Below are 20,458 nucleotides of genomic sequence, written 5' to 3' on the forward strand. Positions count from 1 at the left end.
TTCATGGATATTTCCTTAAATATTAACTGCCTTTCTTAAAGCTCTCTAATTATGGAGAATCACTGTTTAATTAGTTTTTTATTACTTTAACAAACTTCTATAAATATCTCTCCATTTGAAAGATTTTCTATCTGCTTAAGGTGGTCATCCATATCCTTATGCATTTCTTTTCAATATAATTGATCCTAATATCATAACATTAATATGAGATTGAAAAAAACATCACCTTTGAAGTATCACCTTTTTAGTGATTATGAAGTCTGGTTTGCATCTCTTTTTGCCATTTTGTTACTATTTAGTTGTGGATTAATTACAATTTCCTGGATAGCAATCAAGGAGTCTGGAAATGGTAAGTAATATAAAGTCAATTACTAATAAATTTCCTTAGAAATATCTACATTTTGAACTCAATTGCACTTTGTGCTTTACACTAATTTGTTTCCTCATAGGTTGGTAGAAAACGGAGGCCTCATAAAAGTTTAACTTTAATCCAGATACTAAGAGCTAGGAAAATATTTTAAGTGAATAAATTTGAATAGTATTAATTCTTACCATTCATAAAAGCAGTTTTTGGTATATCTTCATTTTTATACTCTTTGGTTTTTCCTCATTTAAGTATAAAAGGCTTATATTTTACTATATGTGAAAAATAATATAAAGTTAAGTTTTCCTCTTGTGTTTTCCTGAAGCATACTAATGAATAGGATGAATAAAATTCGGTGCAACATGACTAAAAGGGTACTGTATTGCAATCAGAGAAGCTGGGTTCAAATTCTCATTATGATATGTATAGATCAGTTTGTGACTTTGGGATAATTATTTAAATTTTGGTGGTTTCAGTTACCTCATTGGTAAAATATTGAAATTAACCACTAAAGTTCATCAAACTCTAAGTTTATGATATTATGACCAGTTACAGCAATTAAAAAATGCCATCATGGAAGAGAAATAAAAAGTATCTCTGAGTAAATATAGGGAAGGAATAAATGTAAAGAAATTGAACCCAAGGTTACAGAGATAATAATGTAAGAGTTTAAAGTAACTTATTAAAACAAAAACTATAGAACTATGCTTAGGGAATCAGAGTACACTGTAAAAGCACATTGGGATAAGAGAAATAAAAATTCTCAAACAGCTTAGGTAAATTGCAAAAAAAAATTAAAAATTAAATTCCTGAAATAGTTATTTTTCTTTAACTTTTCAGAATAACATTTTTGAACTTTAATGAAGAGGGAAATTGTATTTTGGGGGGATTAGAAGACAAATATTTTCTTTGCTCCTGATTGGTTTATTGTACCTTTGTTCACATGATGTATTTCATAAGAGCAAAACCTGACCTAGAAGATTTAACCATGCATGCAACTCCAGATAATATAAGAATTCTAGAGAATTACTAACATTCTTTTATTCTATTTTAGGGAAAATAAAAAGGAGATAAATAACCCATTTAGTTTACCTCCTCATTTGACAGATGAAACTGATAGCAAGATCAGGTGCCTTTGTTTCAAAATCAACTACTAAGCCAGTTGAAAAAAACACTCATCCTTTAAAAATAGGGAAACAAAAAAGAAACTTATCAAGCAAATTCTGATATAATAAGAATAAAAAAGATATAATGAAGACTAAAAAGAATATTTTAAAAGTTTTAATATTTTATTTATTAAGACAAGAATGAAAGATATTTTTATGAATGATTTTTGAGAATATAACTCATGATCATGATTAGCCTTTAAAATGGTAGTTCACTTAATATTCTTAAAGGGTTTAATAATATGCTATCTTTCTATATAATTATATTTATTAAGTTAAAAATTTAAAAAACTAATAACTAATTTGGAATGAATGCTCCTAAAGTAATTCCTTCTGCTATATTCACTAAAATAAATTTGAACAACAATGAATGAGCTTCATTTTTCAACACCTCCCTCCTGAAGTAAAATAATGTAGGGAGATAATGAGAATATTTATATCAATTCTCGTACTTTATATGTGATATAAATAAATAATATTATCTTTCTTAATCAAAAGCTTCTAAAATGTAGAATATTTTAAAGAAAATTTTATTTTACTTCATAATCATATATAACAAGTGAAAATATTAAACCAAGTTTAATGGAGAGGACAGAAATATTTATGTTTGTTTGTTTTCGCTTTATAAACTTTGAGTGTTTCTCTAATGAAACTTTCTATATCTTTCCCTGAAATTTCTTTAATGGCAACAAACTTTATCTAATGGAAAAGGTCATATACCAATTGTATAATTATTTCACAGAAAGCAACATCTTTTAAGTTGGGCATCAAAGTAATAGATATTCAAAGCTTCATAGGAAATGTGGGAATCCAGCGGATTCCTAGATATTTCTAGTTCTATTAATATCTACAAGAGACTTGGAAAGTTTTAATGGCTAATTTTTCACCATATTTCCTGTTATCATTAGTTTTCTTAATTGGTGAAAGTTGAATAGTGACTTTAGGCAACATAGCAATAGTTATAAATTGGGTGGGGGGAGTGGAGGAGAGAGAGAGAGAGAAAGAGAGAGAGAGAGAGAGAGAGACAGACAGACAGACAGACAGACAGATTGTGACAGGGAAAAGGAATCAGAAGGAAAAAAGTAAGAAAAATTAATGGGATAAAAAAATTTTCATACAAAAAAGACAACTGATAACCAAAGAATTAGCAGAAACAGAAACACATGAAAAAAATTCACATCTATGGACTTTCTGAAAATATGCATGTTTTATTTGTCTTTTAATATGTTTCTGTTTTATTTCCTTAGATGTGATCTTTGGCAAGAGTCATGAAACCAGAGGAATGTTTAAAATAGTGTCTGGAGCAACATATACTCCAAGTTTACAAGATAATCTATCAACTGATTTCAAGGTTCTTGCTTATGACCTTCAGCAAATGGTAGGGGCCTGTGTCTCTTTAGTTATTTTAATATTCAAAAGCAGATGGAATCTAATCACTCATCAAAATATCCATAAAGTCATCTTTTTTTAATTTTGATGAGATTTAGATAAATCAATTATATTACCTTAGGATATTTTTTCTTTTTAAAAACAATTATTATTTATTTTAAACATTCTTTTCTTTTTTTAAATTTTGAGTTCCACATTCTCTCCCTCCCTTTCTCCTCTCACCCACTGAGAAAGCAAACAAAGTAATATTAGTTTTACATGTGAAATCATGCAAAAATATTTCTACTTTAGTGATATTAACATTTTTTAAATTAAGAAAATGAGAAAATGATACTTCAGTTTGCACTCAGGGTTCGTTGTTTCTCTTTGGAGGTGGATAGCATCTTTTTTAACATGAGTCCTCTGGAATTGTCTTGGATCATTGTACTGACCAGAGTAGTCAACTCTTTTAAGATTGATCATCATTTTAACACTACCATTTCTATGTACAGGACTGGGCATTTCCCAGTTTCATTTTGCAACAGTTCATATAGGTCTTAGAATTTTTTTTCTGTAACCATCCACTTTGTCATTTCTTATGCACAACGGTACTTCATCACAATCATATGCCACAACTTGGTAAACTATTCCACAATTGGGGAACAAGTCCCCTCAGTTTCTAATTCTTTGCCATCACAAAGAGAGCTGTTATAAACATTTTCATATATATAGATCCTTTTCCCTTTTATTTTATCTCTTTGAGGTACAGACCTAGTAATGGTATTTCTAGTTCAAAGAGTATGCAGTTTTATAGTCCTTTGGACCTAGTTCCAAATTGTTCTCTAGAATGGTTATATCAATGGACAACTCACACCAATAGTTTATTAGGGTAACCTATTTTCTCTCATCCTCCCCAGCATTTCTCATTTCTGTTAGGTGTGAGGTGGTAGCTCAGAGTTGTTTTAATTTGCATTTCAATAGTTATTTAGAGTATTTCCATGTGACTAGATAGCTTTGATTTCTTCTTCTGAAAACTGCTTGTTCATATCTTTTGAGCATTTATCAATTGGGAAACGTCTCTTATTTTTATAAATTTGGCTCAGTTCCCTGAGGAAATGAGGCTTTTGTCAGAGAAACTTGCTGTAAAAAGTTTTTATTACTTCATTGTCTATGGTACCTTTCAGCAAAATGTAGTTTCTCTGCTTATCTTTTTTAATTTGCTTTTGCTTTGTGAGATCATGATTGCTACTCCTACCTTTTTTTACTTTAGCTGAAGCATATTAGATTCTGCTCCAGCCTGTTATTTTAACTCTGTGCAGGTCTTTCTGTTTTTTCATGTGTGCCTCCCGTAAACAACATATTGTTGGATTTTGGTTTCTAATCCATTCTGCTCTCTACTTTTGTTTTATGGGTAAGCACATCTCATTCACATTCTATTATGATTACTGTGTATTTCCTCAATCTTCTGTTTATCATTGTCTCTCTTTTTATCCTGTCCCTTCTCAAAAGTCTGTTTTGCTTTTGAACACTGCCTCCCTAAATCCTCCCTCTCTTTTATCATCTCTCCCCACCATCCTTATCTATCTCTTGTCCCCTTCCCCTATTTCGTTATTGGGTAAGATAGATTTTTATACCTAACTGAATGTGTTTATTTGTTCTTCCCTTTTTAAACCAATTTTGATGAAAATGAGATTCAGGCATTGCTTGCCACATTTCCCATTTTTCATTCCACAATATAAGCTTTTCCTTGCATACCTCTTTTGTATGAGATAATTTCTATCATTCTATCTTTCCCATCCTCCTTCTCCTTTTCTTACCCCTTCATTTTTTTTAGGGATCATCCTAACATAATTTTCATGCCCTTTTTTATGTAGATTCCTTCTAACTGCCCTAATAATGGTAAAGTTCTTAAGAGCTGCATATATCATCTTCCGATATATGAATGCAAATAATTGAATTTGATTGAGTCCCTTATCATTTTTCTATCATGTTTACCTTTCTGTTTCTCTTGCATTTTATGTTCAAATGTCACATTTTCTGTTCAGCTCTGGTCTTTTCATAACTTGAAATTCCCCTTTTTCTTTAAATATTCATTTTTTCTCTAAAGAACTATATTCAGTTTTACTAGGTAGGTTTTCTTTCTTTGTGATTCCAGTTCTTTTGCCTTCCAAAATATCATATTCTAAGACTTCTTCCCTGGAGTGTGACTCCATGATACCTGAATTGTTTCTTTAGAGCTGCCTGAAATAATTTCTCCTTGACCAGAGAATTCTGGAGTATGGCTGTAACATTCCTGGGAGTTTCTTTTTGGGGGTCTCTTTCAGGGATTTTTTCAATTTCTATTTTATCTTCTTGATCTAAGATATCCTTTATAGTTTCTTGAAACATGATATCTAAACCCTTTTTTGAATAATCATAACTTTCTATACCACTACTGGATTTGTACCCCTAAGAGATAAAAAAAATGTTGGTACAAAAATATTTATAGCTATGCTTTTTGTGGTGGCAAAAAATTGGAAAACAAGGGAGTGCCCCTCGATTGGGGAATGACTGAAAAAATTGTGGTATATGATGGTGATGGAATACTATTGTGCTATAAGGAATAATGAACTACTTGGTTTCTATATGAACTGGAAAGACCTCCATGAAGTGATGCAGAGTAAAATGAGCAGAACCAGGAGAACATTGTACACAGTAACTGAAACATTATGGGACAATCAGATGTATTAGACTTTGCTACTAATAGCAATGCAATGATCAGGAACAATCCCGTGGAACTTATAAGAAAGAATGCCATCCACATCTAGAGAAAGAACTATGGGAGTAGAAATGCAGAAGAAAAACATAAGATTTATCACTTGGTTATATGGTATATGATTTGGGGTTGTATTTTTAAAAAGAGACATGTATAAACCAGTGGAATCACTTGTCAGCTCTGGGAGGGAAGAGGAAAGAAGGAAGGCATAGAACATGAATCATGTAACCATGGAAAAAACACTCTAAACATTTAAATAAAATAATGTGAAAAATAAATTTTAAAAAGTCAAAGCTTTCAGGCAGTCCAATAATTCTTAAAATATCTCTGTTTCCAAGTCAGTTATTTTTTCAATGAGATATTTCACATTTTCGTCTTTTTTTCACTCTTTTAACTTTGTTTTATTATTTTTTGGTATTATATGGAGTTGTTAACGTCCACTTAGCTAATAGGAATTATTTTCTTCATTGAGATTTTTTTGTACCTATTTTTCCGTTTGGTCAATTCTGTTTTAAAAAGAGTCCTTTTTTTCAGTGGATTTTTGTAACTATCTTTCCATTTGACCTATTTTGCTTTTTTAAAAAGTTCTTTTCCTCAATTAATTTTTGTGCTCTTTTACCATTAGACCAATTCTGTTTTTAAGATATAATTTTCTTCAGTTTGTGTGTGTGTGTGTGTGTGTCTTTTGCCCTCTGTTAATTTTCTTCTCATAATTTTCTTGTATCATTCTCATTTATTTTCCCAATTTTTCCTCTACTCTTCTTTCTTTCCTTAACTCTTCTGGGAATTCTTGTTGGTTTTGGGTGCAATGAACATTTTTTGAGGCTTTGCTCATAGCTGTTTTCACATTGTTGTCTTCTTCTCAATTTGTCTTCCCTGCCACCATAATAGATTTTGATGGTCAAGTTCTTTTTTTTTTGTGGTTTATTCATTTTCCAGTCTATTTCTTAACTTTGAACTTTTATTAAAGTTGGGTTCTGATTACCTGGGAGTAGCTGGGCACTGTCCCTTTATTCAAGTTTTTTTCATGCTCCTGTTTTCAGAACTAATTCTGAGAGTCTGCAAGTTTTGGTGCTTCCAAGGTGGTATGATTTGAGTAGAAATGTGGTCCCTGCTTTCCTGATCTATATGTTAGTTTTTACTCAGGAAGGATCCCTTGTCCTCTCCAGCTGAAAGCACTAGTACTGCCCTTCATTCTGAAACTGTGACAAGTTCCTCTATTCTTCTGCAGGTATAAGCGCTATTGCTCCTTTATGCCTTGGAACTGAGATTAGGGCCCCTCCTCCTTTGTGACTGGCTACAAACACGCTCTCTGCCCTGGAATTGGGGCCCAGAACTACCTTTGAATAATAGAGTCGTCAATCAGTACCAGCTGTACCCAGTGCCAGTAAATGGATCTCTGTAATTTCTTTCTGATCTGACAAGTTGTCTGATGCCTTTACCATTTCTGGGTTGTGAGCTTCCAAAGCTACTGTTGCTACTGCCACTGCTATCATAGCCCCCTCCAAGGCCCTGTATGGATGCTGGTGTTGCTGCCATGCTCTCAGGCTGCCCACCAACCCAATGGGATGGGACCTCTCCTATCAACTTTCCTAAGTTGTCTTAGGCTGGAAAAATGTCTCATTCTGATTTTTTTTTTGGTTCTGCCACTCCCAAATTAATCTATTATTTTAAAAGATGTTTGGAAGGGAATGTTGGGAGAGTTCAACTAGATTTCTGCCTGTACTCCACCATCTTGGCTTGACCCCACCTTATGATATTTAAAAGTATAATTAGTGGGGGCAGCTAGGTAGCTCAGTGGAGTGAGAGTCAGGCCTAGAGACAGGAGGTCCTAGGTTCAAATCCAGCCTCAGCCACTTCCCAGCTGTGTGACCCTGGGCAAGTCACTTGACCCCCATTGCCCATCCTTANTCCAGGAAAATATATTCATTTTATAGCTCATATTTAGATCTTTCCAAATGTGGACAATAGAATGACTAACTCCTGTATACATACTCAATGTACCTAATGCACTTTGAATATTATAAAAATAATAATAATAGATAATACTTATATAGCACCTACTTTGTGCTAGTCACCATGCTAAGTACTCAGTTTCCAAATATCTCATTTTATCCCCATAATAATCCTAGAAGATAGGTGCTATTATTACTCCCTTCTTATAGTTGAGGAAACAAAAATTAAGTAAGTTGTTTGTGGTTATACAGCTAGTAAGTATTGGGAGGCAGATTTAAACTCATGTTTCACTGGCTCCATGCCTAGAATCTATCAATTATATACCTAGCTATTTGTCTCTATCTTTCGTTATATATACATTATATAATATATAATATATAATACATATGTAGAATTCTTTGTTTTATACTAAAAAGAGACTCATGGGAGCTCATTACCAGATATAGCTACATATAAAGCACTCAAATAGCCCATCAACACCCCATTCTACCCAGAAAGGACGTGAAATTGCCAGGACACTGACATTTTTGGGAAATGCCTCTCCTTCACATGACCATACACAGTCTTTCTAAACTCATAATGCTACTTTGCGGCTGACTCCCCTCAAAAGGTAAACATACATTGGAGGCTGCTAAAGAAGTACTTCTCTTGAGAAACACAGAGGAAAAACAGCTGCTTGAACACATGGGCTGGTGGGGATATTATTGGGGATGAAGATACTAAACAATAACTCTAGTCCTATCAATAATATGGAATTAGGTATTAATCAATGATACATGTAAAACCAAGTGGGATATGGTGAAAGAACTATGAGGATTGTTGTCTTCTCTTTCCAAGGGCACACTATTTTGGGAAATCCTTATATTTCTCTGAGGGGTCCAATCCTCAACCTCTCAGAGTTGAGAATTCTCAAACCTTGTAATTCTGAAACTTAGGATTGTGTGGGTGCAATAACCATGCCTATGGATCATACTAATGTAACAAGACATATTCTAGTTCAGTGGTTCCCAAACTTTTTTGGCCTAATGCCCCCTTTCCAGAAAAAAATATTACTTAGCCCCCTGGAAATTAATATTTTTTAAATTTTAATAGCAATTAACAGGAAAGATAAATGCACCTGTGGCCATCACCGCACTTCTGGATCGCTGCAGTACCCACCAGGGGGCGGTAGTGCCCACTTTGGGAATCATTGCTTTAACGGGTCAGAAACATCCTCAGAACAGTAGGTCTGCCTAAGATCCAAAGGCTAGTGTCATGCAAAAACAACTTTCCAAATCTCTGAGGAAGATAAAGTATAGCTATTTAAATCTTTCTTCTTTACTTTTCATTCATTGCCCCTTCCTACTTCTATGAACCTCTACTCCAAGAAGAAGATGTGTAGAGGGACTTTGTCATTCTAGAGGCTGGAAGCTTCTATAACCTTCCTCTAGATTCTTAACATGGCAATGCTTCACCTAGGCAGAACCTCTTTGCCACTGATGTCAGGAGCTGGTCAATCTTTCTTTCTTCTACTCCAGAAGACAAATCCATGTTACTCATTTATTTATAAGATAAAAAGGAAGTCTGAAATCAAGAGAGAAATGAAAAAAAGATGGAAATATAAACTTGTATCAAGCTTTCTTTTTCATAATTGGGAAGGTTGGCTCTCCAACAAAGTGTGTATCTCCCTAAGTCTCCATCAACCAATAATCTTGGGTTTCTTAGTCCTGTCAATAAGTGGTTAGTGGTTACACCAGTATTCTATGGTGTGGTGCCTCTTAGTTACCTCCAAACAATGAATAATCTCATTGAGTTGACTGAGAAACTCATAATCATCAAACTTATCATTCACCTTCCTGATCATGTAGCACAATATGCCCAGATCTGAACATGAGCACAAGGGAGATAATAAAATACTAAGTATAACACACTTATTTTTATAGGTCGATGAAATATTTCTAACAAGTAATTTGAAGGATGAATACAAGAGTTCCAAAGTTTTGCAATTCAAGTGAGTACATTTAAATTTTTTCCTAAAGATTAAAGTAGTCACTGCTTCGAGTTTTAATGGAAAGGCTTTAATTCAGTTTGTAGAGATTCAATATATTTCTGTGTATATATGTATTTTGAAAATATTTTGAGTCAACAAAAATCTGCCTTCCTTCCCTTTTGCCTCATCATGTTTTTCCCATTGATAAAGAAAAAAGTCTCTGCTTTTGATTTCATAATTCTCAATTCTCTTCTAAACCCAAGGATATAGCACATGTGATAACAATATGATGCAATTCCTCTCTCTTTTTCCAGTGCTCTGGAGAACTTGGTTGTAGGCATGGAAGTTTGCTCAGGTCCTGACAGTTTTTCAGCAACACTCCAGGAACAAAAGTTTATTGAGGCTACACAGATATTTTAGTGGCAAAAGCATTCTGTGCCACAAAGGAGCTCTGTAGGGGAGCTGAGGAACACAGAGAAAGGGGGAAAGATACATGTATGGGCTTGAAATAGAATTTCATCCCACAGTTCACATCTCACCCTTCCTCCCAGATCTAAGCTAGTGAAATCTGTACTGTAGTACCAGTGTGGTAGGTCTCTGATCTGTCAGTGTTGGACCAGAGAACTGAGAAAAAGAGTGGGTGGTCTGTGTGTCGCTCCACTGAACATGAGGGAAAGGGCTCAGTGTCTAGTTGGATATAGGTCTGTCATGCCAGAATTTACCTGGAACAGACACTTAGGCTAGTGAAAGGTGAATTGCCCACAATAGGAAGAAACTCAGATTCATTGAGTTCTCTCCTGTAGGGAAATTATCATCAGAGGGAAGAGAGTCAGAAAGTGAGCAATGGTGGGGGGTAGGAGGAGAGGGGGAGAGGGGGAGGGGGAAGGGTGAGAGCAGTAAAAGGGTTGAAATTACCGAGGAGCTTGGGAAGGAGAAAATTCAGAGATCTCAAACATATAAATCAACAGGGTAAACACTAACAAAAGGAAGAAATATGGGCTCTAGATCCACTAAGCAAGTTCAGAAATCTAAGAATAAAGACCACAAAGCAAAGAAAATGAATAAGTCTATAAAGCAAAGAAAATGATGCAGTTTTGAAAAGACAGAAGATAATGTGGAATTTAAAGAAAACATATAACCATAATATACTGTTTCTGAGAGGTTCAAAAGTGAAATGAGTAGTATAAGAGCAGAATTAATGGTCACAGAAAAAAATGCAGAATAAAAAACAGAAATCAGATGGTAAGCCTCACCAAAGAAATATCATTGAGAATCATGGATTGAAAAATGCAAATACTCAGAAGTAAAATACAATATAGAAGAGTAGCAAGCAGCAATAATGTTAAAAGAAAATGTGTTCACTATTCAAGAAAAACATAGTTTGTTCTAAAAGACAAGATAAGTAGAGACAAATAAAGATCATATTCTCCCAGAAGGATGAGACAAAAAAATCTTAAAATCATAATGCAGGGGGCAGAGGCCTAGAGACAGGAGGTCCTAGGTTCAAACCCGGCCTCAGCCCCTTCCCAGCTGTGTGACCCTGGGCAAGTCACTTGATTCCCATTGCCCACCATTACCAATCTTCCACCTATGAGACAATACACCGAAGTACAAGAGTTTAAAAAAAATCACAATGCAGGAAATAATATAAGAACTGTTCAGAATTTCTGAATATATAAAATAAAATTCCAAATGAAAGAATTCATAAATCACCTCCAGGAAAATAAAAAACTACAAGGCTGCAAACTCTTAAGACACATCATGGTTAAATTTAACAGCTGAATTCAGAAACAAGTTCTGCAAGCAATCAGGAGAAAGACCTCCAAATACAAAAGAAAGGGAATTCTAATAACACTAGATTATTCTGGACTCACAAGAAAATGCAAGAGGAAATGCAATAATATTTTCCAAAGGGCAATAATTATAGAGTGCAACCCAGGGTGACATCTCCTACAAATCTTAAATACAAATGAAAAAAATCAAAGATAGACATTAAATATTAAAGAGGTATTTGAAACATTCTTAGAAATAAAATCACATTTGAAGAGTTTATTTGCTTCTTGAACATCTCAGACAACAGAGATACAGGAGGGGTGAAAGAATGCAATAGCCAAGGTCTGCAGTAGCATCAGAATGACAGCAGAGACAAATAAGAGACATCTTTGAAAATATACACAATATACACAAGTAGACAAGGGTGATGGCAAAAGTAAGGTATAAATAACAGTGAAGAAATGGACCTCAGGCCATCAAGATCTCTTTATCATCTCTGATAATCTGATAAGGACAGTTTAGTTGATAAGGAAATAAAGATGGGATAAGGGAGTTGTCTTAAAAGATATGCTTCCAGCTCTGGCTCCAGGAGCATGGAGTTTATTATATATATTTCAAGACTCATTTCACACAAAAGAACCCCCCTGAAACTTTGCAGATGTGCAGAAGTTACAAATTATGTCACATCAAAACGCAAAACATTGGCTTCAGAATAGACCAAGGCCAAGGCTGAATTTTGACTAGGTTCTTATCAGAAAGCCAAGTTGGGAAGTATCTTGGCCTTGGCTATAACAGGCAGCAGCATTCCTTGCTGTGTTAACAGTGTTAACCCTTTAAATTCATGTTTGATAGGAACTTAAAGCTTTTCAATAAGGCCACAATACTTTTCAAAAAGAAATCACAAGGATCACAAAAAGGGTCAAAAGAGGAGTCTCAGATTTTTATCTATTCTCTTATTGGCTTCCCACATGGGGCCTTTTGAACAGCCTTTTAATACACTTCCTACAGGTGAATCCATTTTCTTTTCTGAAAAAAAAAAAAAGCTACAAAACGGGAATATTCAGGGAAGTAGAGGATAGGAGCAGGTGATAAAAGCCTGTGTATGATGAGTCAGATGGAGGACTAGCAATGAGGGGAAGGGGATTTGGGTGGTCAAATGAAAAGAAGAACCTGCAGGTAAGTGGGAAAAAAGAAGAGGAAGAATTGAAAAGGAGAGGGCAAAGAAGAAAGCCTTACTTTGGTAATGTGATGGGATTCCATGGTTGAATGCTCTTTCAGGTGAAGATGTTCTGTGAAATGAGGTGGATACCTTGTTCTGGGTGTGGTCTAGCTATTAGGGTGCTTAAAGAGACCATTTGTCCTGCCTTGAGATGGGGGAACTGGAACTTTTGAGGGTAACTAGTATCTGAGAGAGTACAAGGAGATTTTGAATCAACTGGAAAATAAGATAACCAAGAGAAGAGCAGTAGTAGGCTACATAATGGAAGAATATCTTAAAAAATACAAAATACTCAATCTATTAGGAGATAAAAATCTCAAATAACTCAGTCTCAGGAAAAGAAAATAGATCTAGCCATAAAGAAACCAAAAGAGAGAAACACACCTGGTCCTGATGGATTCACAGAAGAATTCTATCAAAATAACAATGATATTTCAATGAGGAATGAAAACACCCTGCCAGAATCCTTTTAGGAGATAAAAATCAATCCTAATACCTAAACCAAGGAAATATAAAACATAGAAGGAAAACTAGAGACCAATATCATTAATGATTATTGTCTTAAAATTTTTATACAAAATCCTGGCAAACAGACTGCAACGATTTGTCTAAGAAATAATTCATGACCATATGAGTGATATCAGGAATACAGGGATTGTTGAACGTTTGGGTAAAAAAATCAACAAAATTAGTAGTATTAAAAACCAAATCTAAAACCACATGGTTATCTCTAGAGATGTAGAAAAAGCTCTTGACAAAATTCAATTAAATGTTCCCCAAAATTTATGCTCAAATTCCTCATAGAAGGAACTCTTTAACATCACAAAAACATCTCTCTAAAAGCAAAAGCTACCATTACACCCAGTGGGTATATGCTAAAATCTTTTCCAATAAATACAGGAGTAGAGCAAAGATGCCCCTTCTCCTGAATAAGATAGTTTTTTAAAAAGTTAATTCATATCCTTTCATTCTTTATCCATTGGGGAATTTTATATATTAGAGTCTTATTATACACAGAGTCCTAAAAAGTAATACAGTCTCAGTAGCTTAATTCTGCACTATCTTTTAGAACACCCTGTGTATCTTGTACCTCAGAACCTTATCAGAGAGAATTTGTGAAAAAATATTCTCCCAATCAACTGCTTCCTTTATAACCTAGTTGTATTTCCATTTTGAAGCTTTTCAATTTCACATCATTAAACTTATCCATTTTGCCCTTCTTTGTGATAATTTCTATCTCTGTTTAAGAATTCTCCTAGCCAGTACAGGGGGGGAAGGTTTGGAGGGAAGGAGGGGAGGGAAAGAACATGAATCATGGAACGATGGAAAAATATTCTAAATCAATTAATTAAATAAAATTTAAAAAAAAGGAATTCTCCTAGCCAGAACCATTAGTTAACTAATTTGATCATCTTCTCTCTGTGTATGTAACTGTGTGTGCTGTGACCTTTACTGTTCAGTTAATATATAGATTTTGAGCTTTGCAAATATTAAAGTGCTTAGTAATCAGGAGTATAGTATGCTATATTATGAACACACCCTGATGCTGTTGACATAAAAGCACTTTGTCCAGAAGTGAGTAACTGTACAACTGGAAATCTGAATACACAGAGTTCTCTTACTATACATATAGTAATAACATAGATGCCCCCCAAGATTTTTCCTCTTCTCAGCTGAATTCTTTTTTTCTAGTCACAGAAAAACATAGAGGGAGAGCAGCTTTAAGGATGGTGTGTCAAAATCTTATTGCATTGTGACTTAAAAAACCATTGCTATATCACCTGCATTACTTGTTTTCTTTTAATAAAATAATCCATGAATAAATTGAATTTAAAGTTATCTAGGAAAATTCCATATTATACTTTTTTTTTACTAAAGTATACAAGATTTTGTCTTGTGTGCCATATTTAAGGCATTCTTTAATCCAACTACTCCTAGTCTAGTCCTGGACCAGTAACTTGGACCATGATGAAACTTGTAATATTTAGCACGGCTTCCTTTCTGAGGACAAAATTTTGTCAACAACAGTGACATTGAAAGGGACAATTTACATTACAGCTAGCTTTTTCTCATATGTTCTAACCATTAAGAAGGCTACATTACCAAATTCCTTTTCTGTAGATTACCACTTCTGGCTATTTATATATGCTATAAAGGACAGGCATTTTTTTTACCTGTCAGGAGCCACATTCTAAGCCAGTGTCAACTCTTGCCTCACTAAGGAGGCCACAACCCTGGAATAAAACAAATCTGGTTGCACTTTGGAAAGAGTCTTTGGCAATTACTCGTCATCTCTCTTGGAGATGACCACCAGGCAGAGGATGAACCAAATCCCTGGCTCCTTTTTTTTTTTTTTTTTTTAAACCCTTATCTTCTGTCTTGGAGTCAATACTGTGTATGGCTCCAAGGCAGAAGAGTGGTAAGGGTAGGCAATGGGGGTCAAGTGACTTGCCCAGGGTCACACAGCTGGGAAGTATCTGAGGTCAGATTTGAACCTAGGACCTCCTGTCTCTAGGCCTGGCTCTTAATTTACTTTGCTACCCAGCTGCCCACCCACCCCCACCCTCTGGCTTCTTTTGACAAAATATGTGGACTTTGAGGGAGACAATGAAGAGCCAGGCTGAAAAATAAAATGCCTGATTAGTAGTCTTCCAAATTATTTTATGTTTAAGTAGTTTTTAAAGATCATTTTCCCAATAGAGTAAAATAGTATTTGATGCTTCACTTGTTTAAGTTTTTCTGTCAATGTATGTTTGTGAATGTTTTGTATTAAAAATATCTTCATTGTGTAGGAAATAATGTTTTCCCTATATTTAGGGGGAAAGTGGCTATAAATCCATATTTCAAGTAATCTTAATAATTTTTAATCTTTACCTGATCTTGTTATATCAGAATGCCATCCCTTTATCTCATATATAATGTGGATGTCAAAGAGCCATAGTCTTTAAAATGTTAGCTCTTTATTTTTCTTGTTCTTCCTGTTAGTATTATCACCAATCTGTAATTTCTTTGAAGTAATCTTTTGTTAACTTTATTTAATTTTTTAAAGTTTTCTCCTTTTTTCCCCAGATTACATAATAGTACAATTTAAAATAATTGTTTTCTGACATTTTGTAATACATGTTTTCTCTCTCTCTTCCTCCCCTCTCCTTATCCTAAGATGGCAGGTAATATGATATGAAGGTTGTTCATGTGTTATTATACAATACATATTTCCCTGTTCATCATATTGTAAACTTTAGTTCATTCTGTGAAGCTTAGCTTAAATAAATCTGGAGAATATAGCTCATAATTTCATTTTACTATACAATGAAATACACTGAAAATGAACAAATGACTGAGGGTGCCATTGTCATTTCCTTTATCCTGTGGAACTCTTTCCTCAGGATGTTCCTAGTATTCATCTGACATACTAATAATGTGAGAGTGCCAATGTCAATCAAAATATTAAATACTAGTAAAGCTTAATTTATTTGCTGTCTAACAAAATCAAACTGAGTATAGACCTGAGGGATTGTGGCACTTGACTTCTTCCTCTAATGGACAAATAGGTATTGAATGCTGGACCCATATAGGCAGATTAAATTTATTCAGTCCTGGGAAAACCTGATCCCTAAAAAGTGAGATCAGGCTCTTCTTCATGGATAATTTTGGTTCTCTACACTGGGTGGACCATTTGGGAACAAAATGAGGCATTCGTAAAAATAACCAATAACAGGATTTAGTTTGTCTTCATTCAACCAAGATCTGCAACAAATATAAAGTGGTTTTATAGTCTCAGCCCACCTCATAAGGAAAGAAGTCTAGTCAGCAGGACAAGTATGGCATGGGTGGGATTTTTTATTCCCTTAAGGAACCAGGAAGTTATGTCAAGCAAAGTAAGGGCCAATGAGATTCTGGTACACCTTGCAAAACTGTATTAATGTTTTTACAATACAAAAATCATAGTAATAAAATCTCACTTTTATATAATGATATACTATTTTTAAGTACTTTATCTCATTTGATCCACAAAACAGTCCTGAAAGGTATTTTTAGTAATGTATGCCCTTTGATTCAGCAATACCACTACTAGATTATATCCCAAAGATTTAAAAAATGGGAAAGGTTCTGTTTGTACAAAAATATTTATAGTTGGGCTTTTTGTAGTGGCACAAAATTGGAAAATGAAAGGATGTCCCTCAGTTGGGGAATGACTGAACAAACTGTGGTATATGATGGTGACAGAATACTACTGTGCTATAAAGGAATGATAAATTGATGGATTTCTATAAGAACTGGAAAGACCTCCATGAACTGATATGGAGTGAAATAAGTAGAACCAGGAGAACATTATACATAGTAACTGAAACATTGTGGGATGATCATATGTAATTGACTCTGCTACTAATAGCAATGCAATGATCCAGGACAATTCTGAGACACTTATGAGAAAAAATGCTATCCACAGCTAGAGAAAGAACTGTTAGAATAGAAATGCAGAAAAAATTATGATTTATCACTTCTTTGTATGAGTATATGATTTGAGGTTTGGGTTTTAAAAGATTACTTTATTACAAAAATGAATAATAAGGAAATAGATTTCGAGTGATAATATACATATAATATAATTGGACTTAATTGCTTGTCAACTCTGGAAGGGGTTAGGGAAGGGGAGGTAGACAACATGAATCATGGAACTATGGAACCAAAATAAAAAAATTTTTAAATTAAATTTAAAATAAATAAAAAAGGTTTCTTTAGGGTTTAAAGATGAATGTAACATTTATACAAAATGTCCCTAAGGTGCAATTTTAAGCTTCAATAACTTCATATATAAAAATGATCAATATCTTAACACCCAGTTATGTCTTTCCAAATTGTGAAAAAAAAACGGAAGGAATTATAGGAGCAGATAACTTATAACCTGTCAGCTCTTATAAAAACAAATTATTTCCTTGGTTGAATGAGAAGGAGTTCAGAGATTAGCCACATCATAGATGGTCTCAGAAAGCTGAGCTCACCAACTCTGAATTAGTTCAGGAAGGAGCCAACAATTGAGGAAGAAATTGGCTCTTCAAAGGATTTTGCTTGGAAGGGAAGGGAAAGAAAAGAAAGAGAAAAACATTTCTCTCTTTTCTCTGTAATCTTCCACTCTCAACAGAGCTCACTAGAAGATACTATATCACAAAGACAGCAGATCTATACTCTGTACAGACAGATGTGGACACAGATATGAAGTTATTTTGGGTAGAAATATCCTTTGGGGAACATTATCATTGAAAATAGAGAAGAGAAGGCAGTTTGGTGGCTCAGTGGATTGAGAGCCAAGCCCAGTCAGAAGGTGCTAGGTTCAATCAGGGCTCAGACACTTCCTAGCTGTGTGACCCTGGGCAAATCACTTAACTCCCATTGCCTAGCCCTAACTGCTCTTCTGCCTTAGAACTAATACACAGACTTGACTCTAAGACAGAAAGTAAAGGTTTCAAAAAAGAAAGCAAGCAAGCAGAGAAGAACTGACTTGCAAAGAAAACTAGCCCTGAAAGTCCAGTTGCAGAGAGGAACTGACCTAGGGAGCCCAACTGAGTGACCCATCTATTAGAGAAAAGGAGGATCAATGTGTTACTCCACCAGGTGAGAGGTCATGTAGCCCCCCTGTAGAGCCAGAAGTGAGAGTTGCCATGAGCCTGTGATCACTCTATTATTCTTAGTAACTACACAACTCTGAAAAGGTCACAGAATTTCTCTTAGCTTTGGTTTTCTTATATGTAAAATGTGGATAATAATAGCACTTATTTCAAAGGGTCATTGTTAGGGTCAAATGAGATAGCATGTTTTGCAAACATTAAAGTGCTAAATGTTAGCTGCTATTATTATTATTATTATTATTATTATATGTACAGTTCCCCACTATTGTTTCCTAAGTTGGTATCCACTCTTCTAAGAGGGAAGAAATATAACTATTGTTCTTACGATGCAGTCTTAGTACATCCATTTACTAAGAACTAATTGTGTCTATTGGCTGACCATCAAAGGGAAAAACTCACTGATATGGATCTGTGAGCTATAGTGTGCTTCTCCCAGAATTTCAGATAGTAGCCACCCTCTCATAAAACTACCTGTAATTATAAGCACAAGTCTGTAGAGCATTACAGTACTTTATGGTTTAATCCATTTGCATTTTATAAACTAGACAACAAGTATTTTTCTTCTATTTAACTTTTTTGAATGTATCATTAGGGAAATCTCTTCCCAATAGTTGGGGATTTCATGTTCTTAGACTTCATGTAATCAATACAATTATCACCTGCAAATAGCAATTTCTAGAAGCTCATTATTAATAGGGAACCGTCCTAACTCCTAGAGAATTTTGATCTCTTGAAATGTTTCCTCCATGATAGTGGCAAATATCTCTAACAAATACATTATTGCCCAGTTTTATGCTATTCTTGACATTGTTAATTGGGAATTAATTTTTATAAAGGGAACATTAATATATATCACATGCATGTGAGAGATACTTCTTTGGGATCCTTTAAATGTTGCATCTAACTCTAGTAGCCAAATTTTTTTTTTGCAATAAAAAAAGCCAACCTAGTAGGACTTTACATTCTCTGAACTTTTCAATAAATTGTTAGACTTTTAACCTGTGGCCTGCTACAAAGAAATCATACTAATCACTACACTCAAACAGTAATGATCAAAACAAAGCAATGCCAGTTAAAAATAGATTGAGGAAAGGAATAGATGTGGTATAAAACATACAGAAGCAAATATATATGTATATATATATACATATATATATATATATATATGTATATATATATAGTTTCTTAGTACTCGATAAATACAAATACTCTAGCAGCTAGGATAAGGACACATTTGATCAAAATAATGTTGGGAAAATTAGATAGCAATATGTAAGAAATTAGAATGAGACCACTACCTTACATCTCATACATAGATAAGCTCCAAATAGATATATGACCTTGATACAAAATGTTATCAACATAAAATTTAAGAATTTTTTTCATAAACAAATTAAAGAAATATGGAAAAAAGTTATCTAACAGATCTATGAATAGGAGAAAAGTTCATGATGAAACAAGGAATAAAGAAGATAATAGATAAAATGGATAATTTTGATTATATAACATTTAAGAGTTTTTGCACAAACAAAACTAAGGTAGATAAGGAGACAATTAACTGGGGGAAAATCTTTGTATGACGTTTTTCTGGTAAAGGCCTAATTTCCAATGATACACAAGGGCCTGATTAAGGGAAGAAATCCTGATTATCTATAGACAAATGAAGAAAAAAACTCCAAAACTCTAATAATTCAAGAAGCATAAACTAAAACAGTTCTGAGGTTTTACCTTATACCCACAAGATTGGCAAAGCTGACAAAAAATGGAAAATGATAAATGTTGGATGGGAAAACAAGGATATTGATATACTGTTAGTGAACCTGTGAATGAGTACAACTATTTTGGAAAACAATTTGGAATTATATATAGTTTCTAAAAAGTACATTCCCTTTAGCCCATTTATATCACTCTAAACCTATATCCAAAAGAGAGAAAAGAAATTTGAAAAGATTTTATTTGTAAAAAAGTATTTATAGCAGTTCTTTATGTGGTGAAGAAACTACAATCTAAGGGGAGGCCCATCGTTTAAGGAATGACTGAATAAACTGGGGTATAAAAAAGTGATGGGCTACTATCCTGCTTTAAGAAATGAGGAAATTAAAATTTCAAAATGATATGGAAAGATTTCTATGAACTGATATATGAAGTTAAGCAGAACTGCAATAACAATTTAAACTGTGAAATCAAAATTATGAAAATGAAGAATTTTGAGGACATTTATAAACTGATGAAGATTGAAATGAGCACAGCCACAACAATTT

The 20,458-nt window shown here is 34.0% G+C and overlaps 1 protein-coding gene across 1 annotated transcript in view; it reads left to right on the forward strand.

The window, feature by feature from the left end:
• Positions 1-204: 204 nt before the first annotated feature.
• Positions 205-20,458, forward strand: part of TMPRSS15 (transmembrane serine protease 15) — a 153,136-nt gene continuing 132,882 nt past the window's right edge. Inside the window, exons 1-3 of the mRNA XM_044666902.1 lie at positions 205-349; positions 2,778-2,908; positions 9,532-9,599. Coding sequence (XP_044522837.1) covers positions 205-349; positions 2,778-2,908; positions 9,532-9,599 — 344 coding nt within the window. The remainder of the gene's footprint in view (positions 350-2,777; positions 2,909-9,531; positions 9,600-20,458) is intronic.

This window comes from Gracilinanus agilis, chromosome 3, assembly GCF_016433145.1.
Source record: "Gracilinanus agilis isolate LMUSP501 chromosome 3, AgileGrace, whole genome shotgun sequence".
In the NCBI taxonomy this organism is placed as follows: Eukaryota; Metazoa; Chordata; class Mammalia; order Didelphimorphia; family Didelphidae; genus Gracilinanus; species Gracilinanus agilis.